Genomic DNA, 21902 nt, shown 5'->3' with positions numbered 1-21902 from the left:
GAAAATACTATTGATGTATGTAAAATGCTTACTATAAGATTTCTGCTAGAATCCCTTTATATCCTTTTTCCCCTTTAATTTATATTTATCAGCAAGTCAAGGAGCCACTTTTAATATAATAAATCACTGTTGCTTTAATGTTGCTTGATGAAGTTAATCATTGTTATCTTTTCATATAATATCCCAAATAAAGTCTTTTAGATACCAGTTCCTTCAAAATGATTATAGATATATGTAAATTGGCTATACAGATGTTTACATGCTTAATTTCAAGGGCTCCGAATAGATTTTCTTTCCCCAAAGAAACATTTCTTGGGCTATGTTACCCTTGATATTCTACAATGGGAGATGTATTTGTTTGATTGTTGACACATTAATACTCTACGACTTATCAGTCCTTTATAAATCAGGGCGTGCAAGTTAATAACCTTTCCTAGAGCAATTGTAAACAAAAAGGACACAAAGATGAGAGTCTCTGGGAGACAGGGAGGAGAACATTATGGAAGGAAAAATGAGAGTAAAAGGAAGGTTGGGAGTAACAAAGGCAGACTATGCCTATTTCATTTTTTCCAGGTTCAGTCTGTTTTAATATGAGTTTATGTGTCAAGAATGCAAGGCAAGACAGAAAAAATAAATTTCCTATAGGGATATTAGATTTTCTGTTAGGGCTTTCCTCTTTTTCCCTTTATTAAATTAAAATAAAGATAAGCCTTCAAGATCCAAAGTTTATTTCTTAACACTCTCACAAAAAACAAAATCACTCTTATTCTTGTGATTGCTTTAGTATTGTAACAGGACACAGTAGCCTCAGTTAAAAAAAAAAACAACAAAAAAACAGTATATATGTCAAGGAAACTTTCCTGTGTTTTTTTCTTTGAAAGCAAGCTTCTTTTGTTGGGAAAAAACGACATGGTGGTGAAAAGTTGAGACCCAAGAGGATTTATGTTGTGATTTTCAATTCCAGCTCACTGCAGTCGACGCAGACGAAGGGTCAAATGGGGAGATCACATATGAAATCCTTGTTGGGGCTCAGGGAGACTTCATCATCAATAAAACAACAGGGCTTATCACCATCGCTCCGGGGGTGGAAATGATAGTCGGGCGGACTTACGCACTCACGGTCCAAGCAGCGGATAATGCTCCTCCTGCAGAGCGAAGGTAATTTATATTAGAACCAATGCAGTCTTTTCATCGGGCCCGTTTAACCCTGTAATTAAATTTAAGAAGCGCGGCAAGTATTCTTTTATCCTATAAACATCTAAATTAGATCAGAAAATCAGAGAGACCAGATTCTCAGGAACTGCATGCATATTCTGATTTGGTTAAATTTTGGGAAAAGGACAATATCAGAGGCATATTTCAAATTTATTATGGAAAAGTAAGGCTGCAGACAGAGAGAGAAAGGCTCTTTTCTTCAAAGAAATTAACAGATGTGTCAGTGGCATGTAATGTCTCGGTTTCAAAGTCACTTCTGAGTGTATAGGTAATTATTAAAATATGTAAAATAATATATGTATTTAAATATGTGTATACACACACAGACTCGCACACAGACACACACACACACACACACAGGGAGCTAAAAGATTTCCTGCTATTACAATTGCATCTTTCTAGTCTCCCACCTGAGAAATCCCTTTTGTTTATTTATTGTTTATTTCCAGATTTTCAGTATCATTCCAAGAAAATATGAATAAATATTAATATATTCCTTCACTTTGCTGGGGTTTTTTTCCATTCACAATGAATGTATCCTGGAGTCCTCTCCATGTAGATACTAGATAAATCCTTCAAATTATTTTTTTCACAGTTATGTAATATTCCTTAATAAGTATAAAACTATGGAAGAAGTCTATTATTGATAAACATATCCTTAATAAGTATAAAACTGTAGAAGAAGTCTATTATTGATAAATTTTTCAATTTATCCTCTTTCATTGACAATGGAGAAATACTTAACACTGAACATGCATCAGTTTGAATATGTGCAAGTATATCAGTTTTTTATATTGGTATGTTAAGCCCAGATTACAGTTATTCTACGTTTTCTACTAGTGTTTATGTGGATTCATATTGTATATTTAAATCTTTATTGTATTTGAGATGTATCTTAGTACACAGTAGGAGGTATTAATGCAGCCATAGTTTTTTCCAGTCAAATACTCTGTGGTCCCCACACAATACATTGTGATATTCATCCAATGATGAACAAATTTGAGATGTTGCATTTATTATATCATATATTTTCTTATGTATTTTGATTTTGATCTAAATGTTCTATTCAATTCTATTATTTATATTTTATGAGCTATTAACACACAATTTTAATGATTAAGCTTACATAGTATGCTCTATCCTCTGGTGCTACTAACTTACCTCAATGCTATTTTCCCTCCAAAATGTTCCCTCTCCTTCTGTTAAGTTTTCTCTTTGACTTTAAATAAGCTAGTTCAGTATTTTTGTTGTTGTTAACTGTGTTTTTATTAGGAACACAAGAAATTTATATATTAATTACTTAGGAATATATTATATATGTTTGATGTTGAATCTTTCTATCCAAGAACATTTTGCATCTGCATTTGTCCATGCATTTTTTTGTGTTTTTTAGCAGGCTTTTTGTTTTTCTTTTTATGTATGTTCTGTACATTTCTTCCTTGAACTATTTCTGCATCTTTTGTTTTCATTGTAAATAGGCTTTTTTTCTTTTACTTTTTTTTCCCCTAGCCAAGGTCTAACTCTGTCTCCCAGACTAGAGTATAGTGGCACAATCCCAGCTAACTGAAGCCTCAAACTCTGGGCTCATGCAATCCGCCCACCTCAGCCTCCCTAGTAGTGAGGACTACAGGTTCAGGCCACCAATCCTAGCTAATTAAAAACAAATTTGTAGAATCAGAATTTTGCTATGTTGCCCAGGCTCGTTTCAAGCTCTTGGCCTCTACTGATCCTCCCACTTCAGCCTCCCAAAGTGCTGGGATTACTGGCATCAGCCACGATGCCTGGCTTCCATTTTCTTTCTTTACTTTCATTTCCTATTATACTTCCAGTAAAAATGCTTGTCTCGTTTGTGACTTGAATGAGACTGTCTCAGTGTTTCCCCGTTAGATTGGTCTATGGTTTTAAAAACTATTAATAATATGTTAAAAAAATACTCATCTATTTCTATTTTATTGACTTTTTAAAATAGTAATGGTGCTTTTCTCAGATCAAATAAATAGCTACCATATATGAGGACAGTAATAACTTTTCTTCTTGAGTTGATGATATAATGACTGATCTTACTATAGCTCCTATTTTGCATCCATGGTTTAGATGGATCTATTTTGCATCCATGGTGTAGATTCTATTAGGACGTAATTTTTTTCTCTTGAAATAAGCTGATATTATATGCTTGCTGTTATTTTATTTAATAAAATTAGTCTGTACTTTTCTTTTTGAGAAATCCTATCAAGATTAGGTATAGTTGTCATAATACTTCATAAAAGAAACAAATAAAAACACAAGAAATCCCCCAAAATAATTAATAACTATAATATCAGACATGAATGTATTATAAACATATATAAAACAAATAAATGAGACTGAATTTGGTTCTCTGGAAAGACACAACAAAAATAAAGACATAATTAATTGGATAAAATACTATCTAACCTAATCAAGAAAAAAAGAACAAGTAAAACTGCATACAATAAAATCTAATGAGGAAACTACATATAAATAGAAAAAAAGTAGGATTCAGAGACAACTTTGCTTAAATGTATGCAAAATTTGAAAACAGAAATGGATGATTCTTCTAAAAGATACAGTTTACTAACATTAGTTCAAAAAAAAAGGAAATCTCAAGAATCTTACGAGATCAAACTTGTCAGATAACTCAATACTACACCAGGTGTAGGAAACTTGATGGACTGTAACTAAACTTTGCAGGGTGTGTGATCATCATTAATCACAGAGATACAGTTGGTGGAGTATTAGATTCTCATTTACATTTTTAAACTAGATTTCCTCCTCCTTAATAGTTTGTTTTCCTTTGAATCTCATGTCAAAAAATAATTATAATGCCCATTACCCCTCCTTGCTGTCATCGACAGATGATAGGTCTCTTCCCAATAAATTTTCTTCTTTCTAACCTCATATCCTATTGTCATCTACATACTGGAAGTCACACTTGGAAGAGTTTACTTCCTACCTGCCTGACATTCACTTCAACAGTACTCCTGTCAAACTTATTGGTGACTTTATATCCAATAAGAGGTTTAAGGCATCTCCCATCTTGCAGCCACTCTGACCAAACACCCTTAGAGTCATCCTCAATGCCCCTCTTCCTCCCCAACTCCACACATAACCTGGAACAACTCCTCTGTGCTCTACTCTAACAATGTATTCAGAAAGCAACAACTGCTGCCACTTTGGTTATTAGCATTCCAGTCCAAGCCACTGCAATCTCTAGTCTAGAGTGTTGAAAACTTCTTCCAATTACAAGTCTTCCTGTGCTCCCTTCAATCTCTTCTCAACACAATAGCCTGCGTGATCCTGGTAACATGGAAAACATCTCAATCCATTACTCAAGCTCTCCAGTGCTTTCACACCTCACTCTGAGTAAAAGGCAAATCATTAAAATAAATTCAAAAGGGCCCAGTGAAATTTGTCAGCTGTCACTACAGGTAGGACACTCCCTCATGTCAACAGTTTATACATTTCATCTCCTACTCAACTCTGCTTTTCTTAGTCCATTCCAGTTGTGGCACCAGTCTCCTCTCTGTCTCTGAGGATCATAGCTACCTATATGCTTCTGAACTTGATTTTCATCTTCTCTCAGTCTGGATGGCTCTTTTCTCAGATTTCTCAATGGCCTCATTTCCTTCAGGTGTCTGTGATAGGAAAATTTCCTTTCAGCCCAACAAACCATTTATTACATACTACCATTTACTACATTCTGGAAAACAAAGATAACTACAGTACCATCATTTGAAATCCCCCAAAATACAGTAAAGTATATAAAGAATATAAATTAAATTTAGTTTAGCATAGCAATTTTGAGATTAAGGTAAATTCTGGGCTTTCTGGGGGTATTGATGGGGAACTTACGATAATGAAGGAGTACCGAGAAGTCATCCCACAATAAAAGGATGAGGTTGACCAAATGAAAAAAAAGTATGTGACCCTATTTGCACAGCCTCAAAGGTCTGAAATAGCTTCTTGTTTATAGATAATTATTAGTCAGTGTTACTGGGGCATAAACTGATTCAAGGTGGGGCTGGAAAATTAAAAGGCCATGCCACAGAAAATTTAATTTTCTTTTATAAGAAACTTAGACTTATCTAGTCAATAGGAGGAATTCTTGGAAAGACTTTTAAATTAGAAAGTCAAGTGAGAAAACATGTTTTTGTAAAATCCATCTGATTGTCTCTGTGGGAGGCAGATTTTAGGGGAGCAGAGGCACAAGAGTCTACAGGAAATACTGCTAATGTTTTGAACTGGGTATGTTAGGAAGAATAGAGAAATAGATTTGTCAAAAATAAGATAAAATATTTCCCAGGGTTTTGCTTAAGGTGACGTCGTGTTGATGTCAATAGGGGTGCACATGGCTTGGGTGAGGACATCAATTTAATTTTGGACACATTTAGTTGGATGTGGCCAAACTTAATATATCCAAAAAGCAAATATACACTTGGCCCTCCATATCCACAGCTTCCACATCAGTAGATTCAACTAACTGCAACAATTGAAAATATTTGGGGAAAACATTACATCTGTACTGAACATGTGCAGACTTTTTTTGTCATTATTCTCTAAACTACAGTATAACAACTATTAGCATTAATATTTTATATGTATTACAAGTAATCTCGAGATGATTTAAAGTGTATGAGACAATATGCATAGATTATATACAAATACTGTCTCATTTTCTATCAGGGCCTTGATTATCTGCAGATTTTAGTATCCTTATGGGCTCTGGAACCAATCCCACATGGATGCTGAGGGAGGACTCTGTATGCCTGAACCTGATAAACAGCTAAGGGCTCCTTCTTAGAAGAAATATATAGAATACTTTTATACATTGAGTAGTTACATAATCTACAAAAAGAGCCAAGTAAGGTTTGAGTGCATTTTAAATAATAGCTTCATCTGTGCTAGGTTATTCTGAAAAGGAATTAAAGGTGATTGATAATACTTATTGAGCATACCCTAGGACCAGATACCTTGCTAGCTCCTTTATATATATAATTTCTAATATTAACAATAGCATCGTGACTTTTGCATAATTTAGTTTTGCACACCAGAAATCTGAGGCTGAAATAGGATGATTGACTTGGCTCAGCAGTCCCCTTTCCCACTTCCACTCCCCTAGTAAACAAGTAGTAGGACCATAACTTGAACTCAGAGTTGTTAGATTTAAAGCTTTTTCCTCCACTGTTTCATATCTATAATCTTTGCAGTTACTGTTGTGGAGGAAAACTATAATTGTTTAGTAGCAATGATAATAATGCTATTTATAAGAACAAAGGCACCTTTTGTTTTTTTATTTTGATTTTATTAAAGTCTTTTAATACTCAAGACTTTTAATTTATTAAAGTCTTGAATATTAAAATAAAACCAACCACAAGTTGGTATTATATATACATATTTTTCATTGAAGATTGTGTTGTGCTAAATAAATCTGGTCTGATCTATATGTGGCCAATATATTATATTACATTTGAAGTGTTTCAAATCACTTTATTGATTATTTAATGAATGAGATCTTATATTCCTCTTTTTGCTCAGTTTCTATTTGTAAGACATATCATTGATTTTCCTGGATAATATATTGTCTACAATTATCAATACAATAAATGTTTTTTACTTAAGTAAAATTGTATTCCACGCCAGAAAACAAAGTGCCATCTTCAGATTCTGAGTATACACGTCTTTTCTGTGACTTCAGAAATTTAGTTGACCTAGCTTCACATTTATTTTCATTAAATAATGTCTTGGATACTAAAAACTCACCTTAGAATGTTTGGTGAAATATCAAATGGGACCTGCAGAGAATAAAATCCATATACTTCCATTCTACCTGCTGAGATAATGTCATGTTCACTGTAGGATAATCATATTTGCTATTTTCTGGAGAGAAGTTAATCCTTCAAATTGAATTGATGAATGAACTGAAAAGTTATGAGGCTTTGCTTTCAGATTTCTTTTATAAGGAAGATTATATTTAAAGATTATGAACAAATATATATATTATATATTTGTATATATACACATTATATATACACTATATATATACATTATATATATACACTATATATATACACTATATATATATGTATACACACACTATATATATAGTGATTTTTTTTACAGATCGACCCAGCCAGCAACCATGGCATGTAAGCTAACTAAATAATAACATCAAAAAATGACAGCAGGCTTCAGAATTTAGACAGTTTTCTATATTATTATTTTAAAATTGACAGCTTTCATCCATAAATGTAGTAATATTGACTGAAAATAAGTCCAATATGAATGAAATACGTATGTCTGTGTTATTCTAATTTAGTAAACCAGCTAAAGATTCAGAGAGTGAGAGAAGGAATAGTACATAGTTTAGTGTTTTGTTTTACTTTTTTTTGAGACTTTGATAAGCATACAGAAGAAATAAAAACCAAAAGCTTTTAAAAAACACTTAAGTTATTTTGGGATATTCTTTAGTCGTGTATATTGGTTAACTTATACTTACGTTATCCAATTAAATTAAGTAAATATTTACTTCATCCTAACATGAATAAAGCACTACTGTTTGATAATTAGATAATAAGAGACAATCTCTCTCCCCAAATAGCTTCTAATAAAATTACGATAAAAATGATTGATGCATGGGCTAACATACATTTTAAATTCCCATTCTTTTCATAAAATGCAAGGCTATGTTTAATTAATATGAGATGAAATAATTTACTTTGAAATAAAATTATTTTCCCATTGTGATTATACATTCTTTTTAAAATACAATTTTCTCTTTAAAAGATCATTTTACTAGTGACAAATGTACATGCTAAGTTTATCATTAGTAAAAAATGATGAGGCTATTTATTCATTTATTCTTATAAAAATTTACTAAGTTCCCACAAATACTAGTCTCTTGGGGAGGTACTAGAAATATAAAACAAGTAAAATGAGATCTCTGCCCACATGGGATTCAGATGCAGGCACAGGTAAATCTAGACAGATAGCAGTAGATAAATACAAGTGCAGTTTTACCTGGGCAAGAATGATAATGGAATATCCCAGCAGAGGAAACAAGAAGATCAAAAGAAACAAAACAAAGTAGTGTGTTAAAGAACTGTGAATGACTTGGCACTTTTGGTTATAATCACTAATCTGCTTAAACTTTACCAGCTGAGCCTCATTGTCAAGAAGAAGTTTATATCAACAGATATAGCCCATGAGTCCCACCTCTGTACCTTAACTCTTACTACTGCTTTACTTACACCCTTCTCTTTAGTTCCACAAAACATACATTTCTTTTCTTTAATCTTCTGTAAATTGACATGTGAGTTTTCCTGTCTGTTAATGTTCTGTGGTATTTATATATAAATACATCTTGTATCTTAAAACTCTGCCCTGTAACTTCTCCAGAAAAGTTTTCTCTGTCCTCCTATATTGGTTTTCAATTTGAAGTTTTTGCTCTTGTAGATTTCTATATGTATTTCAAAAATAATAGAATACAATCTGTGAACATCAAACTGTAAACATAGCTTTTCTAGCACAATATTGGTAGAAGACAAAGGAAAACAAAAACAGTAATTAATCTGTCTGAAATCTACCAGAAAAAGCAATATAAATATCTGTAACCTTCATCTTAGAAATAAGCTAGAAATGCAGAATTACAAATAGACTCCTTGTAGCACATATTGACATATATAATAGAAAATAATAATAAGATAATACAATCCTCTATAAGCCAGCAACATTATCTCATTACTACTAATTACTATTGTCATATGAAAAAGTTGTCTTTTTATAATTATATCATTCCCAAACTTAAAGTATCTTAAGTCTGTTTTCCAACCCTCTTCTTCATATTTTATGTTATTCTTACAATAAGTGTTATAGATGAAGTTTGATTCACAGTATTAATAATTTAAAATTGTGATTTCATAGTCTGAACCTCAGACTTGAAATAATTTATGGCTTCCTGTAAGGTAACATCCTTTATTACAAACCAAAAATGTTTTATATTCATACATAGATAAGTAAAAATTCTCCAGTTTATTTTACATATTTGTTCTTGTAGGACGTAGGGAGAAATGGAAAGCAGATTTTGAATTCAGAAGGCTTGTATTTTAGTTTATCTGCTGTTGCTAATTAATGTTATAATCTTGATTCAGTCAGCAAATCTTTTCCATTTTTAAATCCTCTTTTGTAAAATGAGAATTAAATTAGATTGTTTTAAGGATCTTTTTCAATTATAAGATTATTACGAAAACACCAAGGTTTCGGTCTAGGTCCTGCTGCTAACCATACAGAAAGCCAATCATTGACACAGCAATTATAGGCAAGGAAGAAGGCTTTAATTGGGTGCTGCAGCTGAGGCGATGGGAGATCAGTCTCAAGTCCATCCTCCCGACCAACTAAAATTATGGGTATATATAGCAGGGAAAAAAATGTAACAATGTGTAAAAAAACAAGAACTAGGGAGGGGCAAGAAAGCAATCATGATGAATGAGGGGTCTAGCATCTCATTATCTGAATATGGTGATCTGGTGCGTTTCATTTCTTTAATACTTTTTTGAGAGGCTGCAAGTGGTTTTCTGAGGAAGGAACTCACATAAAACAAAAAACTCACAAAAGTTTCAAGCCTTAAGACCAGAAGGGTCAATTTCTGTGTTTATCGAAAAAGTGATCTATGGGACTATTTGGTCTGTTTCAGTCCCCCCTTTCTATTTATCAATTTTCAATCATGGGGAATCTGGTTGTCAATCTTTCTGGCTGCTTAATACTGAGGAGGGGCATCGTGGGCAGCGTCATACTACAGGTGATTTCACGGCCACCCAGAAATCAAAGGCTAATCTAATAGTATCATTTTCTTCTGAAACACAGCATTTCTCTCTTCAGCCCCCAACTTCCAACAAAGGCAAGTCATAGCAGGACAAATCTACTTGCAAAAGAAGCTTCAGGCCCATATACTTAGCCTGATTAACCACCCAAAGTGCAACAAGGATCATTTTTTATATAGGACCTACACTGGCTTTTCTGGAACCTTTCCCAAGCCCATTTCAGTTCAAAGCCCTAAGAAAATAACCACTTCCTCCAACTGTGTCCCATTACACAAGAAAACAAGTTGTCATTAAATGTATGCAAGCTAACACACATGAATTAAGAATATAATTCTGGAGAAAATAGGCAGAGAAAAAATATGCCTCAAGTTCTGTTTACAAAAGTATACTCTACTTAATATACTTAAAGCATAACTTAAAGCTTATAAATAGATCTAAAAAATTATCCAGACTCTGAAATACAAAACAAAAAAATCAGCAATATTCCAAAGATAAAAGCCACAAAAATTATTTCAGTCCTTCATTAGTTTAGTCCATGCAATCAATTATTGCTCTGCTTCATGTTGGGTTAACAATCTTTATGAACACATCAGCCTTTCAATTAGTGCCCTGGAATTTTCCTCTCTAACCTAATGGCACAATCTCCAAAGTTATCAGTAACCTGCATTGAAAAGTTCTTTTCACGAACACCAAAGAAGCAATCCCTGGACTGTAGCTGATTATAAGTCACTTTTTGAGAAGGATCAAAGCAAAACAATAATTGTAGATGACAAAAGTCTTAAGACAGCCATAGTTAAAGACACAGTAGATAAAGAAATTTGGTTATTTCTGTGGCATACAACAATGTAACATAATAATCATAATTATTACTGACAACTTATATTAAGACATATCAGAATTACAGGAATCTTATATAATCCTCAAACACATTTTAACAACCCATCCATATAAATATCACCCAAAGGAAACTTACCACCACCTCAGATTTGACAATATCTCCTGCATAATTCTAACATAACAACTAAGCCTAATAAGCCTTACATGTCTCTCTTGAACTTCAGGGCAACTAATATCCAAAAAGGTTGGTTTGAGTTCACAAAGACTGAATTTAGAACTTGAAATTTTGCTGTTGGAAATTCTGTCAAATATCAAATGTTTAAGACACTTGATATCACAAAATAGGATCACAGGTCACTATGAAATATTCATTTATTTAGCCAAAATAATAAAACAAAAACATTTACCTTTTGATAGAGAGGAGACTCTGTTTCTTAAGCAATAAGACCTAATACTTAAGATAGCATGAGGCCAACTTATTCTGTGTCTCCCCTCTCCTTTTTTTCCCTGCAGTTTCCTCTTACATGAAATTTTTGTTCAAAAGAGAAAACAAAATTTTATCTTTGTATGGTATATTATTAATGTTAAATCTAATTTTAATAAAACCTTATAAACAAATCTATCTAATTTTAATCAGTTTGACTATGATTTTCACAAAGTTCTTATAGCCTTTTACGATTATCTATTAAAGAGCAGATCAATGCACCAAGAAAACCCTGTTATTCTGACACATAGGCCCAGACACTGACCTTGCATCATTGTGCTTTTGATATTAACGTTTAATTTACAGAAACTCTGAACTGAGTTTGTCCCTCAAAATTGTCCCTCACCATCTCACACACCTACAGTTTCCACAATAGTTCCTGGGTCTAGAGGGATTGAATAGTTTTAATTTCTGGCCCTGTGTCTCATGAAAGCAGTTCATTTTGATTGTCACCTTCTCCTGTGTCTGAAGATGAGGCTTCGACTGGTATCAATGCTCAAAATTTAACAGAAGTCAGTGCTTTCTTCAGACTGAGGATTCAAAGACCTGTAACTTAACAGCACAAGGATTAGTTAATAGGATATTTATACTACAGAAAGCCTATTATTCTAATATGTCACAAATTAAAACACAGTGGCTTGGAGCTTAGCAGATACTACTTATAGCACTTCTGACCACTGTGTTAAAGTAGTTAGGTTACTCATTCCATATGTCTAATTGCTAGCATTTTAGTGACAGAACTGTGACCAAAAGCATCAAAGTTTTGATAGGTCCTTTGACAAACTTTTGAAAGCAAGACAACTAATGTTGTTTTTTTTTCCATTGAAAAATGGCAAATGCAAATATAAGCTTTGGAAATTCAGAATAGGGATAAGCAATCTCATTTCACTTAAATACTATACAACAAAGCAAGGACAAAGTGAAAACCACATAATAATCTCTCTTCAGCTATTTAAAAGAGCATCATCACACATTTCTGAGATTTACTTCTAGATACAGTACTTACAACTGATTAAGTAACTTTCACACCAAACTCTTCAAACCAGTGCAACACTTGTGCATATTTTGTTTTCAAGTACCACATGAATGCCCATCAGAGATAAATGAATTTGGATCAAAAATTACAACAAAGTATCACAATTTTTAAAGCAATTACTATCTAATTCAGTTGAGTGTCACTTAATGTTAATAGTGGTAAACACAATGAAAGTAGTTTCAGAGAAATCCCAATCAATAAAATTTTTCTTAAAAAAACAGCCCAGTCTTTCCTGAACATTAAAACTTTTAACCCATATCACAGTTTTTCTTCACTAAAGGAAAGGATCTGAACCAACTGAAATTATTGATTGAATTGAATTACATTGGAAATAAACATCATTTAAACACTTCTATTCTCATCTACTTTCCAAATTACAAAATATATAATGTACTATTTGTGTTTAGAACTTACAAAAATAAGTCTTTTATAAGATTTTTGCCAAGAACCTTAAAATTATCATAGCTATCAATATACTCAGAGGTAAGAAAAACCAATCAAATTTAAATGGCTGCTGTCCTTCATCAATGTTTTGAAGCTTGACAAAGGTAGTTTAGGAACTTTCAATAAACAGAACAAATGGTGAATTGTTGGAAATACATAGAAAACAAAATGACTATTCATAGAATCAAATAAAAGCTTTCCATTAGAAACTAAAAAGCATCAATAGTTTTATATATATATGTATACAAATATATATACATATATATATACCTATGTGTATATATACATATATGTATACCTATGTGTATATATACATATATGTATACCTATGTGTATATATACATATATGTATACCTATGTGTATATGTATACATATAAATATGTGTATGTGTATATATTTGTATATATAAGTAGAACAAATAGCAAATAAATGAAAATTAGAAGCAAAAATAGGTCAGGCATGGTGGCTCATGCCTGTAATCCCAACACTTGGGGAGGCAGAGGAGAGGGGATCATGAGTTCAGGAGATTGAGACTATCATGGCCAACATGGTGAAACTCAATCTCTACTAAAATACAAAAAATTAGCCAGGTGTTGTGGCACATGCCTGTAGTCCCAGCTGAGGACTGAGGCTGAGGCAGGGGAATTGCTTGAACCTGGGAGGTGGAGGTTGCAGTGAGCCGAGATTGTGCCACTGTACTCCAGCCTGGTGACAACGGAGAGTGGATCACGAGGTCAGGAGATCGAGACCATCATGACCAACATGGTGAAGCCCCATCTCTACTAAAATACAAAAAATTAGCCAGGTGAGGTGGCAGCGCCTGTAGTCCCAGCTGAGGACTGAGGCTGAGGAAGGGGAATCACTTGAACCCGGGAGGCAGGGGTTGCAGTGAGCTGAGATCACTCCGCTGCACTCCATCCTGGCAACAGAGCAAGACCCTGTCTCAAGAAAAAAAAAAAAAAGCAAAAATAAATAGTAGTCCAACCCTCAATTTATCTTCTACTCAATTTATTTTGGCTTTACAGTGTTACCCAGAGCCAAAAAAAGTTAACCTGATGGATATTTTATTCCTGATTCAGTTTTTTGATATTTACTGTCTTTAAGTCCAGCAGTACCACTATACATTTTCTGTAACTAAGAAATTCACTTTAGATATGTGATGCAGAATAGCAAATATAGTATGAAATTTGGCTCCATGTTACATCCAGCTTTGGGCTTAACTATATTTAAAAAATTGCCAAACTGCTAATGTATTTCTTTACAATAATTTATATTTTACCTTCATTAAGATATGAGCTTTAACTATGAACAATGCTAATTAGCCAAAGCATTCCTATTTTTATCAAGTTTTAAAGGATATTTTATTATCTAAGCTTTTTCAACTTTGTATTTTCTTTGTACAGGCATGAAGATAGACACACAGAGAAACAGGAAAAATGGCATATGACTTACACAGACCATCCATGACATGCTTGGACTTTTGTTTTGTCTTAGATTTTCTTTCTGTTCTTTTTTTAATAACCAGTTATTTTAATTTTGGACAAACATTCACCATACAAAATCTTTTCTTATAAAAATTGTTATTTTTTTCATTATCACCTTCCTAAAATATATTTTCGTATCTATAACTTTTTACACATCTCTTTTTCTTCTACTTATTGGTTTTCTTCTACCTTGTTTCATAACTAACCATTTCAAGCCCATAATTTTAATTAGCCTTTAGATAACTTCTGAACTGGACAAACAGATTCGTTTTCTCAATAAAAACACATCTTCTTTAAAATTCTTATCCTTAGTAGCCTTAAATTTTAGTGAACAAAACTTTAGTGAACATCTGAGAAGCAAGAAATTCTGAGCTGACTATCAGATATTAGCGTTTTACAGATGAGAACCATTCCACAATTTTTAGAAATATGTTTCCCCATAACTTTTTCTTAATTGGAAATGACCCAGATACCCAATGAACATCAAAAACAATTTAAAAATTTTATATTACACAAAAAGTGTATCTACAACATTTATTCAATTTACAAGTACTTGATTATTTCATTTTAATAGTTTATCTAGATTTCTTCTGAAAACTGAAATATTAGACACCATCATTTAAAGTTAGCTTTTTCCTTGTTCATTACTTTTTTTTTTAATAGCTGGTGAATGTCAGGTCCTCAACTAAATCTTAAAATTAAAGATATAGGTATTTTTGCCATTACCTCACAAGAATCAGCTAACAACATTAAATTAGTCTCATTTGTCAAAGAAGGTACACAAACCAAGATCATTTTATTTTAGCTGGGTTTATAGTTTTATAACCTTCTATGCCAAACCATGACACCTCAATCATATCTAGCAGAGACATATATAAAACCCAGCAAAAATGTATGCTGACAATTCTAAAGGCATTTATTTTTATTTTATCAAAAATGTTAAAGCCAGCTTGCTTATTGTGGTTGACTTAACTCATTTGAACTTGAAAAATACTTTGGGCTTACTTATTTTATGTGTATTCTTTTATTTATAAACCAATTTGGTAGACAAAAAAAACATAATACATGAACATACATAAACCATTAAGACGCATATAAACACACATAAAGATCCAATCTATTTTACCTCAAAACTCTAGCCATGATATAGCAATAGAAACTCACTGGTTTACATAGCCACACTTTCTTGACCTCAGTAGGTAATCCAATGAAGGCTGTGAATCAAAATTTTGGGTAGAATAGTTTTCATGGCAGTTTGCTTTTTAAAGGCTAAACCTCCCCAGACTCCAAAGAACACTGGAACCAAACAGCATCACAAGAGAACATCACATACTGACCAGGCCTGACCATGGTTAGAGCAGTAGCACTAAAGTCTGGATACATGGAAGCTTTCCCATTCAATAGCAAACTCCAGATTCCAAAGAATACTGGAGCCAAACAGTGTTTCAGAAAATATTAGCTCACTGAATTCTACTTTGCTATGACTATATCAAACACACACAATCGCCAACACAATCCTACTGCTGAAGCAATAAACGAGCCCTAAGAGCATCCAAACTGAAACAGTTGGGGTGCTTCTTCTTTCTACTGGTTGGGCTTGACCAACCCACAAAGAAAAATTCCTTAGGAATTTCTCAAATTGAGAGGAGCCAATCCCACTGTCTAGTCCCACAAAAGATACACACTTGCTCAGACACACACACCCCCCACAATTACAAACAAGCCCCCAAGAGTGTTCATACTGAAACCCCCAAAAAGTGTCCATGCTAACACAGGATGCTTCCCACTTTCAGTCATTTGGGCTTGTTCAACTGACAAAAATTTCTTTAAAAAATTCTCAAACTGAGAGAGGGGATCATGTTGTCCAGGCCCACAAAGAACCTGACACTCACCTATCTGGATGCAGATGTCAAATTTCAAATGCTGTTCTGACTAGACAATCAGGAATGTAGTTGGGGGTAGCTGCTGTGGGGCCAGAAAAAAACCGAAACACCTCCAGTGAAAATTGGGTGAGCAACTGCTTAGGAGGCCTTCTAAGACTCTTGGCTCAAGGCAGCCAAGACACAAGCAATGTGTTCTTGGTCAGGTAACGAAAATCTGTCACAGGAACACCAGGGGTTCAGTTTAGATTCTGCTGCTGGTCATACAAAAAGCCAATCACTGAACAACAATTGTCAAAGAAGAAGATTTTAATCTGGTGCTGCAGCTAAGGAAATTGGTGACAATCTCAAATCCAACTCACTGACTGACTACAGTTAGTGTTTACATAGCAGGGAAGAAATGTAACAATATGTAAGAAAACAGGAACTAGGGAGGGGCTAGGAAGCAATCAGAATGAATGACGGGTCTGGCATCTCATTGGATGTGGTGATCTGGTGAGTTTCAGTTCTTTGATACCTTTTTTGGGAGGCCTGAAGGTTGTTTCCTGAGGAAGGAGCTCAGATAAAACAAATGTTAAGTTTCAAGCTTTAAGACCAGAAGGGTCAATTTCTATGTTTATCAAAAAAAAGTATATATGTATTTATATTTATGGAACTATTGGGTAGGTTTCAAGAGTATATAAGAAATATATTACCTCTTTTTTGCTACCTTGACCTTTATTACCAGGTGAAATATAATAAAGCTTTATGAGATTCGTTTTTAGAAATGGAGATTTATCTGCATCATACTGGCTATATTACAAAAATAAAATTTTTCTTATATAGATGCTCAGTTTTATGCATTTAGCTATAAAATATGAATACAAAATGCTTGCATAAAGTGTTATTTATATAGTGACTGCCCTATTTTATTAAGTGCTTAAATGATGCTGTTGAAATACTACTATTTATTACAGCATAAATACTATTATTTTATTGTTAATACTATGGGTATTTAATTTTAGGAAAGCTAACTCTGACACTGTGCTGACATCAGGGATAAAAAGGAGATAGCATTTTAAAAGGCAGTAACCCTCAAGAAGCCTGGTGGTTATTTCAACACATTGTAGGGACATGCCAGGATGTTGAAGATGAAAAATACAAGACCTTAAAATATGATCTCCTCCAAATAACTAACATTCAAGACCAAGGGGGTGGGGGAACACAATTAGCAATTCTAGCTTTTGAATTATTGTGGAAAGGAACAGAGGAAGCAAAGGAGTAAGGACGGATCAAGGAGACGGTCATGTTGGGCTAAAATTTGTCTCTGTGTTTTGTCTGAGACTAGAGTCCCTTTGTTTCAGCATTTTAAAGTTTTCGACTCTGTGACAAGTATCCAAGTAACTCATACGAGTTTAAGGTCCTTATTGTAACATTGTCTCACTTTAACCCTCTACAATGGGAAGATAATGAAAGGTAAAGGAATAAAGAAATACAAAAAGTATAATAAGTGTAGTTTAACTATACTTTCACAAGCTTTAAGACACTGATATTCTTGTAAAACCTTTATAAAGTATTCTTGACCAGTAAACTGAAGATCTAAAGAATATCAGAAGCAGAAAGGGCCTAGCTTTTGAAAGAAAGCTTCGAATCTGCAGTACAGATATGTTCCAGGTCAAAAAAAAAAAAAAAGTTAAACAGTGAGGAAGTCTCTTGGATCCAGGGTTATTGAAGACGTTAAGTTACTTTGTAGAGTTTTTCTCCTGAGGTAATTAAAAAAAAAACAGGTGAGTCTACATATTGTACGTTTCATGAGATTCTGAAGCAATGGTCTTCAAAGTCTAGTTTCTATAAGTAGAACTTTGGAAATTTGTGAAAATTGTAGATTCTTGTATCCTACCCTAAAGATTATGATCCAACATGCTCAAATTCTAACACCAACATACCCCATGCTCAGGAGGGGTGAACGAGTATCATGCCTTTGTAAGAATTTAGCCAAGTGAAAGGATTCAATTAAAATATCTATAGTATTATAAAGGATGTAGCTAAGGAAAATGCAAGATCGTTTGCACTATTCATAAAGTGGAATAAGAAACCTTAAGCCTTATTTTGAGTAATTTGTTAAGTTATAAAAGTATGTTTCATATATATGTATACATGTACTTACATATACAAATATATAAACTTATTTCATCTTTATGCTGACCTTAGATGTTATTATTATTTCCACTTATTATGTGGAAATAATGAAGCTGAAAGAAATAATTTGCTCTAGATCACTGAGGGCAGCGACAAAATTCTAACTCAGGAATATCTGGTTACAAATTCTGTGTTCAACATCACTCACCTACTTTTATTACCAATAATGTTGTAGGACTTATTATGCATAGAGAATGTGCTATCAGAGAAAAGGAGATTCATAAAATGTTTTAAAAACTTGATCAACAACAGACCCTAAAAGAAGCCAAGATCTTCAAGGGTAATATCAGGGAAAATGTTTTACATCTTGGGGCTGCTTCTGGAGTCAGATCACCACCTGGAAGGATGTTAGGTCTACCTCAAAATGACAATTCCTTTGTTCTCACAACACGGAAGTGGGAATCTTTGCAGTATACAATACATTTTGTAACTTCCCGTTGTTTCATGTTTACATTAATAATTATAAGTATATGAGCAACATTTCATCATCAGTTTGAACCCATTTAAGAAATATAATCTGATTAACTGTATTGGCAAATTTTGATACTAAATAGATAAAATCAGAGGCAGAAATGAATACAGATATTTTAACTATGAAAGTTTAAAATATTTTAAGTGAGATTACTTTAGAACAATATCATGATAAATGTAAGCATGAAATTTTTTTTTTTTTTTGAGACAGAGTCTCGCCCTGTCGCCCAGGCTGGAGTGCAATGGCACGATCTCGGGTCACTACGACCTCCGTCTCCCGGGTTCAAGCAATTCTCCCTTCTGCCTCAGACTCCTGAGTAGCTGGGATTACAGGCCACCATGCCTGGCTAATTTTTGTGTTTTTTAGTCGAGATGGGGTTTCTCCATGTTGGTCATGCTGGTCTTGAACTCCTGACCTTGTGATCGCCCGCCTTGGCCTCCAAAAGCGCTAAGATTACAGGCGTGAGCCACCGCACCCAACCATGAAATTTTTAAAAGTCACTGTAGCTTTTATGCTTACTATTCTATTGGTATCTATCTACTGATGATATGCTCAGAAACAACTTGAATTTAGGTATATTATAAAGTGACAAGCTATAAAACGAAATTTTAGTGCCTATGATCTGAATTTCTTTTTTTTTTTTTTTTTTTCTTTTTTTGAGACGGAGTCTTGCTCTGTTGCCCAGGCTGGAGTGCAGTGGCGCAATCTTGGCTCACTGCAAGCTCCGCCTCCTGGGTTCACACCATTCTCCTGCCTCAGCCTCCCAAGTAGCTGGGACCCCAGACGCCCGCAACCACGCCCAGCTAATTTTTTGTATTTTTAGTAGAGACGGGCTTTCACCATGTTAGCCAGGATGGTCTCGATCTCCTGACCGCATGATCCACCTGCCTCGGCCTCCCAAAGTGCTGGGATTACAGGTGTGAGCCACCGTGCCCAGCCTGAATTTCTTCCAAAAGGTTTTGAAAAGTAGAATGTTGTAGTTAATAAACTCAGACAAATATTTTTGGTGACCATGTCTTTTAATTGAAGCATCTTATAAAGAGTTTGGGACTACTTTAAGGAGATTCTAGGCCAGGTGTGGTGCTCACACCTGTTATCCCAGCACTTTGGGAGGTTGAGGAGGGTGGATCACCTGAGGTCAGGAGTTCGAGACCAGCCTGGCCAACATGGCAAAACCCCATCTCCACTGAAAATACAAAAATTAGCCAGATATGATGGCACAGGCCTGTAATCCCAGCTACTTGGGAGGCTGAGGCAGGAGAATCACTTGAACCGGGGAGGTGGGGGTTGCAATGAGCAAAGATCGTGCCACTGCACTCCAGCCTGGGCTGGAGAGCAACTCTCCATCTCAAATAAATAAATAAATAAATAAATAAATAAATAAATAAAGATTCTCATCCCCAAATAGAAATTATAACAAATGTGTTTTGAACTAAATCATGACTTTGTTAAATTCAAAGCATACATCTTAGGCAGTGGTGGTATGTTTGTACAAAATGTTATATGTATGTGTGTGTGTATATGTGTGTGTATATATGTGTATATATATATGTGTGTGTGTGTGTGTGTGTGTGTATGTATACATATATATGTTTTTTCACCATAGAGGGCTAACCTTATGCATTTTCAGATCTCATTGATATATTTCAGCTAATGTTTCCACCTTACAAACCTTGACTAACATGCTTCTTCAGTTTTTGTTTTATAAAACAAATTCAAAGTTCAGAGATATCAAAGAAGTTGACTATGTCAATGCTAATTTTTTTTCCTTGTAATGATAAGGTATCTTGTCCTTCAAGAAAAGCTCCTGTCATTATAAGGGCTTTATTAAATCTAATTCCTAGCTTATCATATATTGCTTTTTAGAGAAGATTTTAAAACGTATTTAGTTTTGTTTGCAACTATTTTACGTAGGATTCTTTATGATCCTGACTCCTGACATGCACTTACATTAAGCCATTGATGTCAGCAACAGAACTGATAAAACACAGCCCATAATTTGTTTTGTGTGTTATTGTAATCAATACTCCCTCTGCTGGTTTAACAGCAAAAAAGCTCCAAGGACAGCTCTTATTACCAGATGTTTATAAAATGATTTTGCTATTAGAGAAGCATTAAAAACAAAGTCAGAAGTCAAGGGAAGTTAATTTATTAGCTTTATTTGTATAGCTATTCCATTTTAATTCATACTATTAATCTAAGTAGGAAAAACAGATACTGGAGTCAATTACTTTTACTAAGATAATTTCATAAAACCATTATACTTTGGTGGTAGTTTTTTCTATCCTTTCATTTTGATTGTATTATTTTTCATAAAATTTGGAAATTTTTTCTCCTGTAAACCCAACAACTGAATAAACAATGCAGTCTAACATTAAATGTGATGCAGATTCGTAACCATCTTCTTTTCCTCTCTTTCTCTGCAGGAACTCCATCTGCACTGTGTATATTGAAGTGCTTCCACCAAATAATCAAAGCCCTCCTCGCTTCCCACAGCTGATGTATAGCCTTGAAATTAGTGAAGCCATGAGGGTTGGTGCTGTTTTATTAAATCTACAGGTATGTTCCTTGGTGTGTGTGTATGTGTGTGTAAATTCTAAAGTGACAAGCTTGGCATTTAATGAGTTTATATTTGTGTATGGAGGGAAAAACCTCACATGCTTGCCTCCACTCTAGTGAATGAAAATTCCATCTGGAAAGGAAAGCAAGGGTAATATGGATGGAGGGTTTCCACAGCTAATCTATTCTATTGATCGCCACAATTGAAGAACTAACGTTTGGCAGGCAGGGATTAGCTGCAATCATTACAGGAGAGAATGAAGGGATTGGAAACACGTACTTGAATATTTTATACTTTGGATCCAAAGAGTCTGCAGCTGACTATTATTTTCTGTCTTGTATGCCTTTTCTCCAGCTGGATTTATTTTTGATGCAGTCTTGTGTAGGGGAATTAACTTTGTACTCAAAGGCTGATGGTAGGCATTCTAATTCTGAGACAAACCCCACTTCATTTTATGGCCATGGGCAAATCTTGTAA

At 34.0% G+C, this 21902-nt stretch overlaps 1 protein-coding gene across 2 annotated transcripts in view; it reads left to right on the top strand.

The window, feature by feature from the left end:
• PCDH15 (protocadherin related 15) overlaps nucleotides 1–21902 on the top strand; it is a 1779889-nt gene that overhangs the window by 1432036 nt on the left and 325951 nt on the right. For both annotated transcript variants that reach the window (XM_055092816.2, XM_057298896.1), the window contains 2 exons: nucleotides 965–1158; nucleotides 21292–21424. In XM_055092816.2, the coding sequence (XP_054948791.1) occupies nucleotides 965–1158; nucleotides 21292–21424 (327 nt within the window). The remainder of the gene's footprint in view (nucleotides 1–964; nucleotides 1159–21291; nucleotides 21425–21902) is intronic.

This window comes from Pan paniscus, chromosome 8, assembly GCF_029289425.2.
Source record: "Pan paniscus chromosome 8, NHGRI_mPanPan1-v2.0_pri, whole genome shotgun sequence".
NCBI classification, from domain to species: domain Eukaryota; kingdom Metazoa; phylum Chordata; class Mammalia; order Primates; family Hominidae; genus Pan; species Pan paniscus.
This window is presented reverse-complemented; position numbering and strand designations above follow the sequence as displayed.